Consider the following 18,456-nt stretch of genomic DNA (forward strand, 5'->3'; position numbering starts at 1 on the left):
AGGCAACCACACATGGACATTTTTCTCCCTCTCTTTCTCCATCCCTTCCTCTTTCTCTAAAATAAATAAAATAAATTTTTTTAAGAAAAAAAAGAACCAGAGTATGGCACACATTTTAAATTTGGACAGCCTCCTAAAAGACAGATATTTCTCAAGAATCTTCTATACAGAAGTTATACTCCGCACTAGACATATTCTCACCAGGACACACTGGGCAATGGGTCATGGCGCCCGTGAGGACACACTCAGAATGATGTACCCGAGTTTCTAAAGGCATATTCAAACCTTCCCATGTACAACCTGACACCGGTTTTCTAAGTTAATCACCAGGTAGTTCATGCAGGTTCACAGATGAACTGCTCTCAATTTAACTCTATGCAACAATCAGACCAAGAACTTTTCTTCTATATTTTTCATGGTAATAGTTTTAAAAAGGGGTACAGTTTAACTATCATGTCCAGTTGTCATTTTCAAAGCAGTAGAAGACCAAGACATTTAAAATGATATAAAATTTAAGCTTTGTAATAAACCAAAAGAAGCAGCCTTTTCTCCCATTCCCCACCCCCAGCTCACCTCCTTAACAGTTTAAGACCGCACTCAAAACACAGGCTCATATGTTACATTCGTGACCATGATCAATCTAGGTCATTATGAAATAAGTTAAACTTTGCTTCTTGGTGAAGCCACATTAATGGCTCAGTTGGCTGGAGCACTGACCCATATGCCAAAAGGTTGCGGGTTGATCCCTGGTTGTTGCTGTGCTTACGGGAGGCAGCCAGTGGATGTTTCTCTCTCTCCCTACCTCTCTCTCTCTCTCTAAAAAAAATATAAATCAATAAATATATCCTTGGGTGAGGATGAAAAAAGAAAAACAGTTAATTTGACTTTCGGTGCGGTTCCAATTCAGGCTTTCAGTGATACATAACAATTCTCAAAATGTTAAAATAATTTCAGTCAATTGAGCCTTCAATGGCAATGCTTATCAATTATATTTATTAGTATGGTCAAGATAAGAACGTAGTTTGGGCTTTGACTATTAAATGCAGCATCTTTCTATCATTTTCTTGACTACACTTTTCCTCTTCTTTCTTCCATTCTTTTCTCTTCTGTCTTCCATCTTTCTGGCTCGAATTTCCCTCATCAAATCAAAAAATACCTCGTCGACGTTAGTACGAGTTTTAGCAGATGCTTCAATGTAATTAACATTCCACTGATTAGCTCTGGCTTTCGCCTCTTCTACAGAAACCTGCCTTTCATCTTCTAAATCGGATTTGTTACCAACCAACAGAATTGGAACATTGTCATCTTCTTTAACTTTTAAAATCAGCTCCCTGAGGTGAGCTGTGGCTGCAAAGGACTCCATTTCTGTAACGGAGAAGACACAGAGGAAACCTTCCCCGGTCCGTATGTAGCTGTCTTGAATTGCCGCGTAATCCTCCTGCCCAATTGGATCCACGACATCGATCTGCACTTCCTCCCCATCCAGCACCACGTTCTTCCGATAGCTCGCCGTTCTGGTGGGCTCGAAGTCCTCCACGAACTCCCCAAACAGGAAGCGGAGAGTCAGAGCGGCCCGGCTCCCACCGCTGCTGCCCGCCACGAAGACTCTGTACAGGGCCACGGGTTTCTTCCGACCTTTGGGCTTATTTGGGGCCATCTTGAATCACAGAGTTGCCACCAAGGGCTGGAAGGATCTGCGCCGCAAACCAGCCCGCCGCCGCGCGCCTCCGGAAGCCTTTGCTGAGCTCGGCTCGGGCAGGAGAGTGCGCGGTCCCTGTCCCCAGCGGTCCGCGCCGGGAGCGGCGCAGGGAGTCCGACAGGCGGCGGCAGCAGACCCTGGGCGACGAAGGAGATGGAAGACTCGGGGCGCCCCGCTCACGGGAGTTCCTTCTGTTTTATTTTAAAAGAAAGTTAGTATTTCTTCTCATAATCAAGAAAAATATTTAAGCTCTCTCCGTCTTTGAAAACCAGGCAAACAATGTGCTGCACAAATACAGAGCCCTGGAGAGACCCTCACTCCAAGCCCCGGGCGGCGATGCTGGCCCTCACTCCTGGGCCCACCCGCCCAGTGTGGCCGCCAGCCCCGAGCACAGCACGATGTGTCCCTCCGTCAGCGTGAATGGGTATCAGAGACGCTGTGTGGAGAGAAAGGAAACACGCGTAGCCTAACTACCTATGTGACGTTCCAAAACGCGGAAGGCTGAGAATTAGGTGGCTTAAGGGCACACGCACAGGGGAGGTAAAACTAAGGAAAAATGAAGCAGATGAACGCAGGGGCTCCTGAGGTGCTGACCACGTTCTGATCCTCAAGTGGTCATAATGGTGATTTTGTTACTACTTTTTTTTTTTTTTTAATTTTTTTATTTTGGTTTTTCAATTACAGTTGTCCCCTTTTCCCCCAATTTCTCTCCCCCACCCAACCCACCCCCTCTCCCACAATCATATCCCTCCCCGTTGTCCATGTCCATGAGTCTTTCATACAGGCTCTTTAATTAAACCCTTCCCTTACTTATCCCCCTTCTCTCCCTCTCCCCTCCCCCCTATTGACTGCTATTCTGCTCTTTGTTCTATTTAGTTCCTTTGTTTGTGTTGTTCTTTAGTTTCCTGTATTAGGTGATATCATATGGTATTTTTCTTTCTTTGCCTGGCTTATTTCACTAAGCATAATTCTCTCTAGTTCCATCCATGTTGTTGCAAATGGCAGGAGTTCCTTCTTTCTTTCTGCTACATAGTATTCCATTGTGTAAATGTACCACAGTTTTTTGATCCACTCATCTACAGATGGGCACTTAGGTTGTTTCCAGCACTTAGCTATTGTAAACAGTGCTGCAATGAATTGTTACTACTTTTTAATAATAACTTTACGAATACATTTTTACGGTTATAATTTACAATTAAAACAGAAGTACATTAAAAATTAGCAGTGAGTATGAGGGGTGAATTTTCCCTCCTGTTTATTTTTTTGTACTTTCTACATTATTTAGAGTGAGCTGTTATTTTTTTAAACAAAAGACCAAGATGAATCAACTATTTCAAAGGAACTCAGAAACCAAGTAAAATCATTCTCCTTCGCACTGACCTGACATCTGTGTCCACATAGCTTATTTATACCCTATTGCCACCCCCTGGGCCTGGAGTTTGGGGGCCCTGGAGGCACCCCAAACCTTTTTGCCACCATGGCTTGGAGATAGAAAGCTGTACCAGGCCTAGATCTTTCCTTCCTGGATTAGCCCCTTCATGTCCTTTGGCTAACTCCGAACCATTGAATATATAACACCAAGAGAGAACCCTAATGTAAAACATGGACTTTAGGTGATAATGATGTGTCAGCATGCTATCCATCAATTGTAGCAAGTGCACCAGTCTTGAGGGAGACTGATATTAGGGAGGCTGTGCATGTCCGTTGGCAGGGGGCATGTGGGAACTCTGCACATTCCTCTCAATTTTGCTGCAAACCCAAACTGCTCTCAAAAAAAAAAAAAAAAAAAGTTTAAAAAATCAGTTGAGCCCTAGCCAGGTGACTCGGGTGGAGCATCATCCTGTACACCAAAAGGCTGTGGGCACATACTTAGACGAGATCGGGCATGTTGAGGGTGGTATGGCCGTAGACTGTGGGCGTGTACTTAGGTTGCAGGTTCGATCCCCAGCTGGGGCACATACAGTCAGTCTCTCTTCCTTCCTCTCTAAAATCAATAAAAACATATCCTCAAGTGAGGATTTAAAAAAAATCAACTGACTATAATTTTTTTTTCTGGACCCTTAAGTCTATTGCGTTGATCCATAGGTCATCTATCCTTATGCCAGTACTACCCCATTTTGTTTACTATAGCTTTTAGTAAGTTTTGAAATTGAGAAGTGTGAGTCCTCCAAATTTGTTCTTTTTTAAGGCATTTTTGGCTATTCAGGGTTTCTTCCATTTCCGTATAAAATTTAGGATCAGCTTGGAACTGGGCAGAAATGAGCCCCTTTTGGATCCAGCTAATTTATGACCTTCCATAGAGAAAGAAAGAGCAGCCAAGGGGCTGGCTCCCCTGACTCTGACAGCAACAGCAAAACAAAGGGGCAGGTGACAGGACACTCCATGGCTGAGGAGCCTAGCTCCTGCTGTACCTGTGTCCTAGGGGCTGAGGCACAAAGCCTTGTTCTCCATCCTAACCAGTGGTGCTGAGAAGCTGCCACCTGACAGTCTCCCAGGGATGCAGGAGACAGGAGTGAGTGGGGAATGCCTGGAGTAGCTTCTCTCAGCCCTCATGTGCTCTTTTTCTTGGAGGAGCCCTGATGGCCGCGGAGAGGCAAATGGGGAGCATGGAATGGTATGTCAGCAGGGGGAACAGCAGGAGCAAAGGTGCAGAGGCATAAGGCAGAATGGCCCTTTAGGGATGTGAGTTCTTCAGCATTGGGGGAGGCAGAGGCTACAAACCATAGCTGGGGTGGGAAGGGGCAGATGCTGAACAGCCTTGTATTTGGGGCTTAGCCTTGACTTTATCCTGGGATTGGGTGGGGCAGGTCTCTTTTCAGAGACTGACCCTTCTTGTGGTGGAGCACAGTGAGCCCCGCTGGTGGCCCTGCCTTCACAGAACCCGGACTGAGGGGAGGGCCCAGGCAGAGGCAGCCCTCTCTCAGCCCTCCCATGAGTGTCCTGACACTGATTTTTGACCCACGGGAAGGGGAAAGGGCCTGAGAAAGCCAGCCTCTCCGGCCCAACACCCCTGTCCCTCTCCATTCCTTGTGAGCCCTAACAATTCTGTCCCTTTAGGCCATGGTTTCCAGGGTGGGTGTCCAGTGTCCAGGTGGGCTTGGAGGAAGCTGGACTAATTAGGGAGGACCCGCTGGGAAGGGTGGCGCTGAGGGCAGTGGGAACCTGAGGTCAGGAGCTCAGATCTGGAGCTGGTGGTAAGAGGAACCCGGGTTTAGTCCCTGCTGTAACTTTGGGCAAGTAACTCAGGGTCTCTGGGCTTCTGTGTCTCCACCCATAGTCTGAGGTTTGTGACAGGGTCATTACTGGATCTTCCTCCAAGGGCAGTTTGGTGATAAAGAACTAAGGCCAGGAGAGCATTTAACTGAGGCCAGCAGGAAGAAATGTCCCAAAGCTGAAGCTAAAATCAATGTCTCTTCCCCAGGACACCAGGAGGAGAAGGGCCACAGGGGACCAGGGAGAAAAGAGGGCTGCACCTTGGTCCCAGAAGTGGCCCAGACTGGGGACTAGGCAGGATGCAGGGAGGGAGAGGAACCTGGCAGAAGGTTTCCCAAACCCCTAGGAAATCCGGGACATAGAGCTGTGTTGTCCCCATCCTAATCCCCAGAACCTGTTCCCTTATGTGGCAACAGGGATCTTGCAACTATGAGGCCATTGAGATTAGGAGAGTATCCTGGACTATCTAGGAGGCCCCACGTAGGAGTCTTTATAAGGGAAAGAGAGAGGCAGGAGGGTCCGAGTTGGAGAAGGTGGTGTGACAAGGGATGCAGAGAGAAAGGGAGAGAGAGGTGATGATGCTAAGAGTGAAAGGCTTTGACGTTGGAGGGAGGGGCCACGGGCCAAGGAAAGTGAGGAGAGGGCAGCTCTTGACGCTATAAAGACAGGGAACTGATTCCCCCCTTGCATGCAGGAGTGTGTCCCTGCTGTCACCTTGGTTTTAGCCTGCAGGACTCATTTCAGACTTCTGATTTCCAGACCTATAAAGAATAAATAAGTGTGTGTTGTTTTGAGCCACTTGTTTTTTGCCATGACATGTTAACATTAGCCACAGGAAACTTACAAAGGAGTCAAGGGAGAGGCTCACCCAAAACCTCAATGTGGTTCCTCCACAGCCTCCACCTGCACTGACATGTGCCTGACTGGCTGCCACTGCCCCAACCCCCTTCTATCCCCCAGAATGTGATAAAGAAGCCTGAGCCCAGGGACCCAGCATAGAGGGCTGAGGCGACACCCTGCATTCTCAGAGAGACACCGGGAACCTCGCAGCCTCACAAAGTCCCCATAGGGGACCTGTTTTATTCCCCTGACATCCACAATCAGATGGACATGGTTTCCAATAATTAATGCCCCTCAGGAAGATGGCAGGTGCCTTTCCATGCCACATACTGCCACACGCCTGAGTATATCCTACCTCCCTTTGCACCAATGTGGCAGAGCTAGGCCCTGGGTTAGGAAGCAGCTCAGGGGCCCCAGGACACCCAAAGGGGTTCAGACAGGGGTAGAGTGGCCTTGGATGTGTGATGGGTACGAGATGGTGTGCTTTTGTTGGTCCACCTTGGGTCTAGGGGGGGGAACTTGCCTGTGAAGGCCACCCTGAGGCAAATCAGAGGACTTTTACTATGTAACACCCCTCCCGCAGTAGTGGTGACCTGCTGGTGAAGAAGACAGTGACATGGAGGGCTGCCTGTGCAGTGGCAGCTCTAGCCAGCTCATGGTCATTGCCATGTCCGGAGGCTGCTGGGCAGTCACCTGTGTGTGTGTCAAAGCCCGATTTCCGTCAATGCTAGGGTCTTAGGGAAAACTCATGTCCACTTTTAACTGTGGTACAAGATGCCTGAGACACCAGTTTCCCTCCAGCAATGGCTTTGTTTAATCTCAGGGAAATTATGAGGCACCTGTTTCCCTTTTTGCATTGGTTCCTGGGGAGCTCAGATCTTATCTGTGTCAAGTATCTTAGCCTCCCAGCAGGCGTTTTGTGTGGCAGTTTCCTTCCTGTCTTCCTCCTAGTCCTTTTATACCTCTGAACATGACATTGGGTGAGGAACCGAGGTAGCCCGGATTTAAGAGCCTTTAAAACTGATTCTGCTGCAGAGTCCTGGACCCCATGGGTGGTCCAGCCTGAGAGAGTGACAGGGCGTTCCAGGGGTGAGGGCCAGGAACAGAAGGGTTCCCAACCAGGGCAGGGAGGGGGTGCTTATCTGGAGGTCACCAGCCATGGCCAGCTGACCGGGAAAGAGGGACAGTGGGCTGGTGGAAGAACTCGGGGAAGGAGAGGGCAGAGGGACTAAATGGTGACCAGACTCCTTGTGTCCTGGCTGGTTTCCTGGGAGGTGCACCAGGAAGCTTTCCTGCTGGGCACCAAGGAGTCTCCCATCCCACCCTGTGAACCAGGAGAGGTCACCAATTGAATATGAGACAAGACAAAAATGAGCAGAGAACATGATTTCTGATTGGCACAAGAACATTTTAAGAATTGATTGGGTGCAGGAAGCAGGGCTAGGGAAGACTGAGGTGGGAGGGAAGACCCTCCCCGAGGTCCTCAGGCTCCAGCCCCTGAGGGTGGGGTGCTCAGGGACCTAGGAACACTCTGAGGGGACCACTGTCTTCTCCACGGTGCTCCCTTCATGCGTGACGTGGCAGCTGTAGCTGCTGCCAGACTTCCAGTCACTGGGCAACACGCTCAGGTAGCTGCTGGCTGCGTACTTGTTATTGCTCTGTTGCAAGGGCTTGGTGGTCTCCACACCCTGGGTGACGGGGCTGCCATTTGCCTTCCAGGTCACTGTCACAGCTCCGGGGTAGAAGTCACTGATGAGGCACACCAGTGTGGCCTTGTTGGTGCTGAGCTCCACAGGGGAGGGTGGGAACAGAGTGACTGAGGGTGCGGACTTGGGCTGACCTGTGGGGTGGTGTGAGATGCAGAGGGAGAATCTGAGTGTTGGGACAGTCTCCACTGATCTATAGCCTTGTGACTGGTCTCATGGTGTCCATGTCTGTTCACCCAAGGGACCCTCCTTCCTTCTTTATCTCCCTTCCACTTAGCCCCTGGGGAGCGGACAGCCTCCCACTCTCCCAGAAGCTCTTCCAAGTCACCTCTCCCAGGTAACCTGGTCAAGCCCCTCCACCTGTAGCCTCAGTTCCCCTGAGTGTAATCAGGGCAGGTTGTCCTCCCGCGGAGTGCGGAGTCCAGCTTCAGGCCCCCATCTCACTTCATTCCTTTGGGGCCCAGGGCCATCTCTGTGACCCGGGGCCTGATGGTGTGTGCAGAGGCTCCACGCCTACACCCCGCACACAGTGGGGCCTGGAGCCCCCTGTTGCCCTTGGCACCTGGCTTTGCCTCAGCCCGGCCTCAGCTCTCCATGTGAAAGCTGGGGCCAAAGCCTGGGCGCTCCCCATGGCTCTGCCTGCCTCCCTGTCCCTTGTGCCCTGATCCCAGGTCCCTTCACCTTGGCTGCATTTTTGGTTCTGCTCCCCTAGATGATGGATAGAGTGGCCCCATGGCCACCCCAGCTCCTCTGACTCCTGACTTCATGGGGCAGCTGTGCAGCTCTGAGCCACCCCTCATTCACTCCCCCTTTGTCATCTGAGTCTAATGCACCCTTTGAAGAAGGTGCTTGGCTGACCCTTGGACAGGGGTTATGGGGCTCCAGGGACAGATGAGTCTCTGCCCCATAGGACCTGCTCCTTTCTGACCACCATCCTGGGAGGGCTAGGCTTTAACCACCTCATTCTGTCTCGCCTGTGTCTTTGCGTCCCCATGTCCTTATGGCCCAGCAGAGGCCCCAAGAGCTTCAGCTTAGGGTGAGCATGACCCCACTTTCCACCCTCCATGGGACTCCCCTGGGGCTGAGCCTGTGTCCCTGGAGGTTGGCGTCACAGCCCCAGCCCTGTCCCCAGCCTCCTTTTTCACTCTCCCAGCTTGGCTGGGCATTGAGACCTGAGCCCAGACCCCAGGAGCTCTGGACTCTTCAAAGCCAGAGACAGTCAGAACCAGCCTCTGGTCCCCTGGTGGACATCTGTCCTGGAAGAGAGAAAGGAGCCCCATTCCTGGGCCAAGCCCCCAGCCCAGGCCTCAGGACCCAACTGCATCAAACTGTCAGACTCTGCAGGTGCCTCCTGCTACCATTGGGTCCTTCTTGCTGGTTACCCCAAGACTAAGTAGCCTTCCCCAGGCCCCATGGAGAAAGTGGGGTTTGGTCTGTAAGGCTGGAGGGCAGAGAAAAGCAGCCCGCAGAGAGAGAAGAGTGACTTTTCTGAGAGCAGCGATGAGGGACTACGACGGAAAAGGCGGGAAAAGCCACTTACCTAGGACGGTGAGCTGGGTCCCGATGCTGAAGACATACCACGGTGACTGAGACCCAGACCAAAACCCGCTGGGCCAGCACTTGAACGGGAACCTGCTGGGCGTGAGGGCGCAGGGCTGCAGCAGGCAGGACTGCGTCCTGGGGTGAGGTGAGTGAGCAGCCAGGCCCCAAAAGGCCGGGGCAACCCTGTGTGAGCTCACACCCAGAGGTATCCCTGTGTCTGGCCCCCTTTCCAAGGCAGGCACCACCCATGCTTTGGAGCCACCCAGTGTGTGACCCCGAGGCTGTCCTGGTCACCACCGGATCCTCAGTGCTGTTGGAGACCCTGAGTACTGTGTCTCCTCACGCGGCTGTGTGCTGTGGCAGAATGAGTCCTGACCTCTCCTGGCCTCATCTGAGGGTCCCTGAGGGTTTCTTCCTCACAATTTCCCACTGTGCAGCCAGGTGGCTTCCTTCCTGGGTCCATGGACACTGGGACATTCTTGACTCACGGTGGATATCCCCTCCCCCTTGGTCTCCACGCATCAAGACGGAATTTAGTTCTCTCTATAAAGCCTTCTCTGATCTCTTAGACCACTGTCTTCCTGTCCATTCATCCATTTATCCCTCCCTCCAGTCATCCATCCATTCATTTAACAATGACTCCCAAGCAAGTGTCTGCCAGTAACTGTTTCATGTGCTGAGACATGGTAGGGCCCCCGCTTCTCATCTCCATCTCTCCCTAAAACCTCTCAGTTAAGGCCAACAAGATCCTCTTCCCTGTCAAGTGTGAGATTTCCTCCCCAGTTCCTGCTGTTCCTTATGTTTTTGCTGTGTGTAACATAGAATTGGCTGTTATTTTCAGTGACTTTTTTCCCCTTGACATCTGAGACCTCCCACTCTCTTCCTCCTCTGACTTCCCTTTCTCTACAGCCCGTACATGGCAGCTGACCCCTTCTTTGCCATCTTCTCGTATCATGGATTCCCACTACTGTACTGCCTACATGGTGAAGCTTAAGCCTGTTCTAGCTCCAACCAAGCCTTCTCCTTGGCTCTGCCTAAATTGCCCAGTGACCATCTCCAGCTGGATGGCCAACAGGAATCTCAAACTCACCACATCCAAATGAGACTGGCCGCCTTCCTCTCAACCTGGTTCTTTTTCTGTCTTCATCTTGCCACATGCAATCATTAGTGCTTTCACTGCGCCCCCCCCTGCTCATTTCCAGGCATGAGGACAGACACATAGCTCAATGGAATAGAATTAAGTGACAAGAAGAAATGCTTACATCTATTATCAATTAATTGATTTTCTGACAAAGGGGCTAAGGAAATTTAGAGGGGTCAGTAATAGTTTCTTCAACAAATGGTACTGGAACAACTGGATACCCACATACCAAAGAAGCTGGACCTTGACCTCACACTATATACAAAATTATCTCAAAATCAATCAAAGACCTAAATGTAAGAGCTAAAACTGTAAAACTCTTAGAAGAAAATAGAGGTGTAGATCTTTATGACCTTAGATTAGGCAACTGATTCTTAGATATGACACTAAAAGTACAAGCAATAAAAGGAAAAATAGATACATTGGCTTCATCAAGATTCATAACTTCTGTGCATCAGTGTACTTTCAAGGAAGTGAAAAGACAGCTCACAGAATGGAAGAAATTATTTGCAGATCATATATCTGATAAGGGTCTAATATCCAGAATGTATAAAGAAATCGTATAACTTAGAAACAGAAGAGATAATAACCCAATTAAAAAATGGACAGATGACTTGAACAGACATTTCTCCAAAGAAGATATAAAAATGACCAAACAAGCACATGAAAAGATGCTCAACACCAGGGAAATGCAAATCAAAATCCCGCTGAGGTGCCACTTCACAGGCAGAGGGGTGAAAAAAAGGAAAATGACAAGTGTTGGAAACGATGTGGAGAATTGTCACCGTGTGCATTGCTGGTAGGATTGTAAAATGGCGCCGCCACTGTGCAAAACAACTTGATTGTCCTCAAAATATTAAACTTAGAGTTACCGTATGACCCAGAAAATCCACAGTTAGGCATATAGAAAATAATTAAAAACAAGTATTCAAACAAAAACTTGTACATGAATGTTGACAACAGTACTATCACATAAAACCAAAGGTGGAAATAACTCTAATGCCTATCTACTGTGAATGGATAAGATATTACCTGGCCTTAAAAAGAATGAAGTACCGAACATGCTACAACATGACTGAACCTTGGAAACATTGTGCTAAGTTAAATGAGCCAGACACAGAAGGCTGTATATTGTGTGATCCATTTATATGAAATGTCCAGGAGAGGCAAATCCACAGAAACAGAAAGCAAATTCTATGGTTGCCAGGATGTGGGGGTGGAGGAAATGGAAAGAGACTGTTTTGGGGTTTCCTTTTGGGGCGTTTAATTTAATTCGGACCTTGATAGTGGGGAAAGTCACACATGTTGTGAATGCACTAAATGCCACTGAGTCATATACTTTAAAATGGTGAATTTTATGTTAAATGAATTTTATCTCAATTTCTAAAAAAAACTGAACTAAGTGCTGGTGAGGATGCTGAGGAACTGGAATACATTGCTTTAAGGGAATGTAAAAGGTAGAGCCATTCTGGAAACCTGTTTGGTAGTTTTTTACAAACTTATGTTTACCCTACGCTCAATCAAATCCTACTCCTAGGTATTTATCCAAGCAGAATAAAAACTTACATTCAAACAAAAATTTGAATATAAATGTTTATACTAGCTTTATTCATCATTGGAAAAACTGGAAACAACCTAACCATCCCTCAGTTGGCAAACAGCTAAACAAACTGTGACATTCGTAAATGAAAATGCACTCAGCAATAAAGAGAAAGAAGCTATTGATAAATGGGATAATTTGAATAATCACAAAGACGTTATACTTAACTAAAGAAGTCAGCCTCAAAAGTTCCTACTTGTAATATAAAAAAGGAACAAACTACGTCACACCCAAAGTCTGAAAGAACATCCATAATATAATGCTGAGTGAAAAAAGTGAGTCCTAAAATGTTACACACTGTATGATTCCATTTATAGAACAGTCTTGAAATGACAACATTAGAAACAAAGACCAAACTAGTAGTTGCCAGGGGATCAGGATGGGCTTAGTAGGGAGGAAAGAGAGTGTGGCTATAAAAAAAGAAGTGAGGGGCCCTGGCCAGGTGGCTCAGTTGGTTGGAGCACTGTCCCATGGACCAAAATGTTTTGGGTTCAATCCCTGGTCAGGGCACATACCTAGGTTGCAGGTTAGATCTCCAGTTGGGACATGATGTTTCTCTCCATCTTTCTTTCCTTTCCCCTCTCTCTAAAAATCAATGGACATACACTCTGGTGAGGATTGAAAAAAAAAAAAAAAGGAAGTGAAGGATCTTTGTGGTGAGGAAATATTTTGTGCTTTCATAGTATGTATTAATGTCAATATCCTGGTTGCGATATTTGACTACAGTTTTATAAGTCACCCCCATCAGGGAAAACTGGGTGAAGTGTACATGAGAACCCCCTCTGTCATTACTTATAACTATTGCATGTGAACCTACTATTATCTCAAAATAAAAAGTTTAATTGACAAAAAGGTTATATACTGCATGGTTCCATTTATACGATATTGTGGAGAAGGCAAAAACACACGGTCAGAAAGAGCTCAGTGGGGGCCACTGTTGGGTAGAGAAAGGGACTGACTACAAAGGGGCTCAGGGAAATTTTGGGCAGTGGTGGAAATGTTCTGTATCTCAGCGTGGTGGGAGTTACACAACTATGAGTTCATTAAAATGTATACAACTTCTACCCAAAAAGAGTAGATTTTACTGTGTAAATTAAAATAAAAGTAGAAAAAAAATAATAGTATGACATTTGGAGCCTGTTTTTAAAAAAATCTTTGTCAGGGACTTCCGGCCAAGATGGAGGACTAGACAGATATGCTGCGTCTCCCTCCACAACTAAGAAGGAATACAACTACCTCAAAACTAGAGATAACCAGAAGTTCCAGAAAATCAAACTGCATGAAAGTCCAACAAACAAAGATATAAAGAAGCAATACTCATCCAGACAGGTGGGAGGGGCGGAGTCGGGGCAGAGAGGACGTGGTGTGATGGTGGCAGCAGCAGCAGCAGCGGCAGTGGCAGGTCAGCAGAAAGCACAGTCACATGTTTTAAAAAGTCAGGAGGGACACCTGGGGAGCGTTCCCAGCTCCTCACCAGACCATGCAGCTCACGGTCCCAGCACCGGGAAAATCAAGCCTCATTGCTTCTGACTGTGCAGACCAGTGGGGGTTGGGGCAGAGGAAGAAACTGCCAGTCTCAGCAGAGTCTGCTTGTTTAAAGGGCCCCCACGGTCCTAGAACGTCCTCAGACCCACCCACTCTGGGAACGACGGCCAGGGCAGCAGCTAAAGGGGAGCCAGTCTGGTGCAGAAGTGGGAGAGGTGCCTGGAAAAGGGGTGAGTGCTGGGCAAGTGGCATTGTTCCCTCTCAGACCCCTCCCCCCACATACAGCACCACAACGTGGTGATACAGGTTGCCATGTACTGATGACTCCTTAAGGCTCCGCCCCTTACAACGTAACAGGATCGACAGCTCTATCTAAGACACAGAGGCAAACAAACACAGGAGCCTGTCAAGATGAGGAGACAGAGAAGTATGGCCCAAAAGGGGGAATGGATCAAGGTTCCAGTGGGAGAACTAAGTGACAAGGAGATAGCACACATCACAGATGAGGAGCTAGCCAACCTAACAGACGCAGAATTCCAAACACTGGTGACAAAGATGCTCACAGGCTTCGCAGATATGCTTGAGTACAGCAAATGCATAAGAGAAGAAGTGAAGGCTATGATAAATGAAACTAAGGAAAATCCACACAAAACCAATAGTGAAGAGGAGGAACCCGGGGCTCAAATCAATGACTTGGAACATAAGAAAGAAAAAAACAGTCAACCAGTACAGAATGAGGAAACAAGAATTGGAAAAAATGAGGAGAGGCTTGGGAACCTCTGGGACAACTTTAAATGTACCAACATCCCAATCATGGGGTGCCAGAAGGAGAAGAAGAAGAGCAAGAAATTGAAAACTTATGTGAAAAAATAATAGAGGAAAACTTCCCAAATTTTGTGAAGGAAATAAGAATAATATAGGAAAGGGTGAAGCCAAAGACCTTATATGCACGACCCATGGACATGAACTAAGGGGGGGTGGGATTGCTGGAGGGAATGGGGTACTGGGCAGAGGGGAGTAAGGGGGGAAAATGGAAACTACTGTAATAACATAATCAATAAAATATACTTTTTAAAAAATTTCATCAGCCCTAACCAGTGTGGCTCAGTTGGTTTGGCATCTTCCTACAAAGTGAAAGGTTACAGGTTCAATTCCTAGTCAGGGCTTGTACCTGGGCTATAGACCAGGTCCCCAGTTGGAGGCGTGCAAGAGGCAACTGATCAATGTTTCTCTCCCTCTCTGTCCCTTCCCCTCTCTCTAAAAATGAAATGTTTTAAATCTTTAAAAAATTAATATTGAATGACTTTCATATTCCCTAACATACCACAGTTTATTTTACCTTCCCTATTGTTGGACATTTAGGTTGCCTCCACGTCTTCCCATGAACACAAGTATAATATTTAGTTGAAGGTCTGATGATTTCCTCAAGATAAATTTCCAAAGGCGGAACTATTTGATTAAAAGGAATGCACATTTTTATGAAACTTGATACAAAGCGCTGTTTGTTCTAGAAATTCACTCTGCCCCTGACCGTCATGAGAGGGCCCGTTTGTCCCCAGGCAGCCCTGTGGACCACCGACAGCTTTCTGAGGTGGGTCTCCCTGTCTGTACCCCGTCCTCAGAGGGGCCTCCTTGTCCCTTCCCTGTATGTGCCTTTGTTCTGTAAGCATCAGGCTGCGTGTGGTTGTCACTTCCTCTGGCCCCATCTCTGGGTGAACCTTGAGTTGGGGCCAAATTTTGTTCCCCTGGGATCTAAGCCTCAGCATAGGCCTGACCCTGATGGGTCTCCAGCTCTCCTCATGCTTTCCTGGGCCTTGCCTTTGCTCAGGAGTCCCTGCAGGACACTAAGTTGCCAGTCCTGACCTGACACCCACAGGTGCTGGCCCACCTCCATGCTGGACTGCTGGTGAGCAGAGGATCACTCATCCCACTCCAGACCTTCAGCATGGCAACCCCAGTATCGCTGGGGCGGGTGCCAGGCTGCAAGGCCCGTATCCAGTTAGGAACCCTTACTCTGCAGAGGAGGAAACTGAGGCCCAGAGAGGTGGACTTGTCATCCAGTTTAGGGGCTGGAGATGGGGATGGTTGGGGCCACTGAGTTTGGGCCCTGGAGTCTGCACCAACTGTGTGAACTTGGGCAAGTTGCCACACCTCTCTGAGCTTCTACCCCCATCTGTAAATTGGGGATGACAGTGGTACCTGACTTGTGGGGCCATTGAGAGGGAGGTTCCGCCCCTGAAATGCTCCTGCCCACGATGAATGTGTGGTTATGTCGCTAATTATCGTAAGTGGTCCCAGATTCTCAGCGCTTTGTCCAGGGACCTCCTCCCAGACACAGAGAGGAGGGGCTGAGGTCACACATCAAGGAGGGACAGATCGTGGCCCTCAAAAACCCTTGCCCAGGGCCTTTCCCAAGGAGGTGTCTGTATCCTGGATGGGCCAGACTCCTGGGGGACCAGTTCCAGGAGCAGCCCTACTGAGGATCCTTGGCTCAGGGTCTGCTGAGGACACCATTGAAGGTCCCCCACACACCAGCGATTCATCAGCCAGAGCCTGCACCCTCGTGTTCCAGGGAGTGACGCCTACTTGGCAAGGGGAAGAGTGAGGACGTGGCTCATCAGCTAAGAGAAGGAGGCCCGGCCACCCTGGGACAACAGCACCCGCCCCCCCATGGGGACATCCTGCCCCTGCCTCAATTTCTGCCCCACCCAGAGGGCTAGGGTAAGGCACTAGAGTTGGGTGCAAAATTTAAGGGGTGCCAAAAATTCAGTAATTAAGATAAGTAATATTTTAATACAATACTAAAAATTAAAAATCAATGCAAACAGACCCACACTGGACAAAATGACAACTCTTTAAATAAAGTTAGTGTGTGCCCAGACCCCTGCCCTCTGACTGACTCTCCCTCCTCACCCCTTTTGCTCTCACTGCCACCCTCTGTCCCCCACTCCCAGCTGAGGCTGCAGGGGCCCTCACATCACCCACATGACTCCCACCGCCCCTTACCTTTCCCACAGGCTCCAATCGCTGCTGCTGCTTGTCGAGGCTCCAGAGCTTGGAGGCCTGCTCTGAGGTCCCACCTTAGAGAGTTGCAGGCCATGGGCAGCCGAGGCCAGGCCCAGCAGCATCAGGGGCCAACACTGCTTGAGGCTGGGGCTCTGGCCGCTGCGGGCCTCAGGGCCCACCTCTCCTATCCTGGGCCTCATCTGCCCTCAGGATCAAAGGCACCTCTGGCTGACCTGCTGGCGTAAGCTTTCAAGGTGGGGTTAGGTGAGCAGGTGCCCCTGATCCCTCTCACTAGTAGTGACTGTCCCGAAACACTTGAGCCATGGCCCTGTCATCTGTCTGGGCCTCCTCTGGTCCCCGCCCCCAGTGCCCTGCCCTCTCCAGGGCCTTGGCCCTTACTCCTGGGGGTCTCTCCCAGCAGGGCATCTGCCAACTGCCATGCTGTGGTCTGGATCCAGGGTTCAACTGCTCCCCACCACAGCTGCCAGCCTGGCACTGCCCCTGGGGCCCTGTGTGGGGTATGCCTGCTCCTGCCAAGCGTCCCGTGGGCTAGGAGTCCCCTGAGTTCAACGATGTGGGACTAGGGCTGGGGCTGTAGTGGTGACAGGGGAGGAAACAGGTGTTGGTTTAGCAAGAAGCCAATATTCAAGTCAGGGATTATAATATAATAATAAAAATGGTGGTTCAATGTGCCATGTCCAGCACCTCATCATCTCCTCTCTCTATCTCTCTGTCTTTCTCTCTGACACACACACACACACACACACACACACACACACACATACACACACATCTTACACCCTCATAAATTTTATCTAGAGGTCACATCTCAAGCCCAGTGTCTGGTGCACAGCGGTGGCTTCCGCGAAGCCCCTTTTACCTCAGGGACCCTGTGCTGTGAGGAAGAGAGGGCAGGAGCAGGGAGGGGGGCCTGAGTGAGCTCATCGGGCGGCGAGGGCCTGGCTCTGCACTGGCACTGCCAGGAGTGACGCCTCTGCCCACCTCTGAGTTTCCAGGCTTCCTCTCCTCCTCCTGCGGCGGGGCTGGGAGCACGCACTGCCTGCGCTGCTGCCTTCCAGTACCTGACTCGATTGAAGTTGGGAGATAAAGGATGAGAAAGTGCTTTTATTAGTTCCTTTTATTTTTTTAAAGTTTTCTTTAGTTAAAAAAAATTATAGTATATCACATACAACATAAAATTCACCATCTTAATTATTTTTAAGTGTATTAAGTACATGGATGTCGCTGAGCAACTATCACCACCATCCAGCTCCAGAACATCATCATCTTGCAGAACTGAAACTCTGTCCTCATTAAACAACACCCATCTCCCTCCTTCCCACCCCAGCCTAACTCCTAACAGCCTGTATTCTACTCCCTCTATAAATCTGACTACTCTAGGGACCTCACAGAAGTGGAATCATACAATATTTGTCCTTTGAAAATACTTTTTAAACTGGGAAGTGCTCCACACATGACACATAGGGGAGATAACTGAATAACTGTTATTAGTACATTTACTGCTGCTACTGCCACCACCAGCAGCTGGCCTGTCTGGCGTGCCTTGAGAAAAATCAGTGGCCATTATGAAATAAATGAGTCCCTGATGATATTTCAACGTCCACTTTTCAAGTGTTGAGCTGCAGCTCACAGAGGGTTTGTGAAATCAATTTGGTTCCTTTTGCAACAGTCAAGTAGCCTAGGGCAGGCTGGAGAATGGGGTGGTTTGTGAGGTTTGCTTCGTTTATCTAAATATGTACATATGCTCTGGACAATGATGGGAAATGTATTTCTCACTGGGAGTTCTGATGAGAGAAATTTATGGAAAATATCTTGGGACACAGTGGTCCAGTTGTGCATAAGAGACGAAGCTCACGGTCAAATCCACCCTTGCACTTCACAGTTGGATGACCTGGAGCTTATGTTTGCCACTACCCTTTGCTTTTAGATCCTCCGTGTCCCATTCCATGCTGGCCCACTGTGTCCTGGACAGTGCCATCCCAATGACTCATCCATCTCTGTGAGGCTCTTTGTAGGGACCCCAGAGTGAATTCATGGATGCCACATGCCCTAGTAGAGTTGGGCCATACCAGACATCTTGTTGGTATCTATCTAACCATGGTCATAGGATGCTATACCAGACTAAGTTCTGAATATGGCAGGGTATGGAGGAACCCCTGGGAGGCCCCTAATCCAGTCCAGCTTCTCTCTCTTGAGGTGCTTA

At 48.9% G+C, this 18,456-nt stretch overlaps 1 pseudogene and 1 gene segment (V, D, J or C); both read right to left on the reverse strand.

The window, feature by feature from the left end:
* Nucleotides 1-976: 976 nt before the first annotated feature.
* On the reverse strand, nucleotides 977-1,827 carry LOC149997139 (ras-related protein Ral-A pseudogene; annotated as a pseudogene).
* Nucleotides 1,828-7,139: 5,312 nt separating this feature from the next.
* On the reverse strand, nucleotides 7,140-16,789 carry LOC149997140 (immunoglobulin lambda constant 7-like). The segment is given in 3 exon segments: nucleotides 7,140-7,592; nucleotides 8,999-9,090; nucleotides 16,233-16,789. Coding segments are annotated over 3 exon segments (612 nt in total).
* Nucleotides 16,790-18,456: the final 1,667 nt, after the last annotated feature.

Source organism: Furipterus horrens, unplaced genomic scaffold, assembly GCF_987537825.1.
Source record: "Furipterus horrens unplaced genomic scaffold, mFurHor1.1.pri manual_scaffold_11, whole genome shotgun sequence".
NCBI classification, from domain to species: Eukaryota; Metazoa; Chordata; class Mammalia; order Chiroptera; family Furipteridae; genus Furipterus; species Furipterus horrens.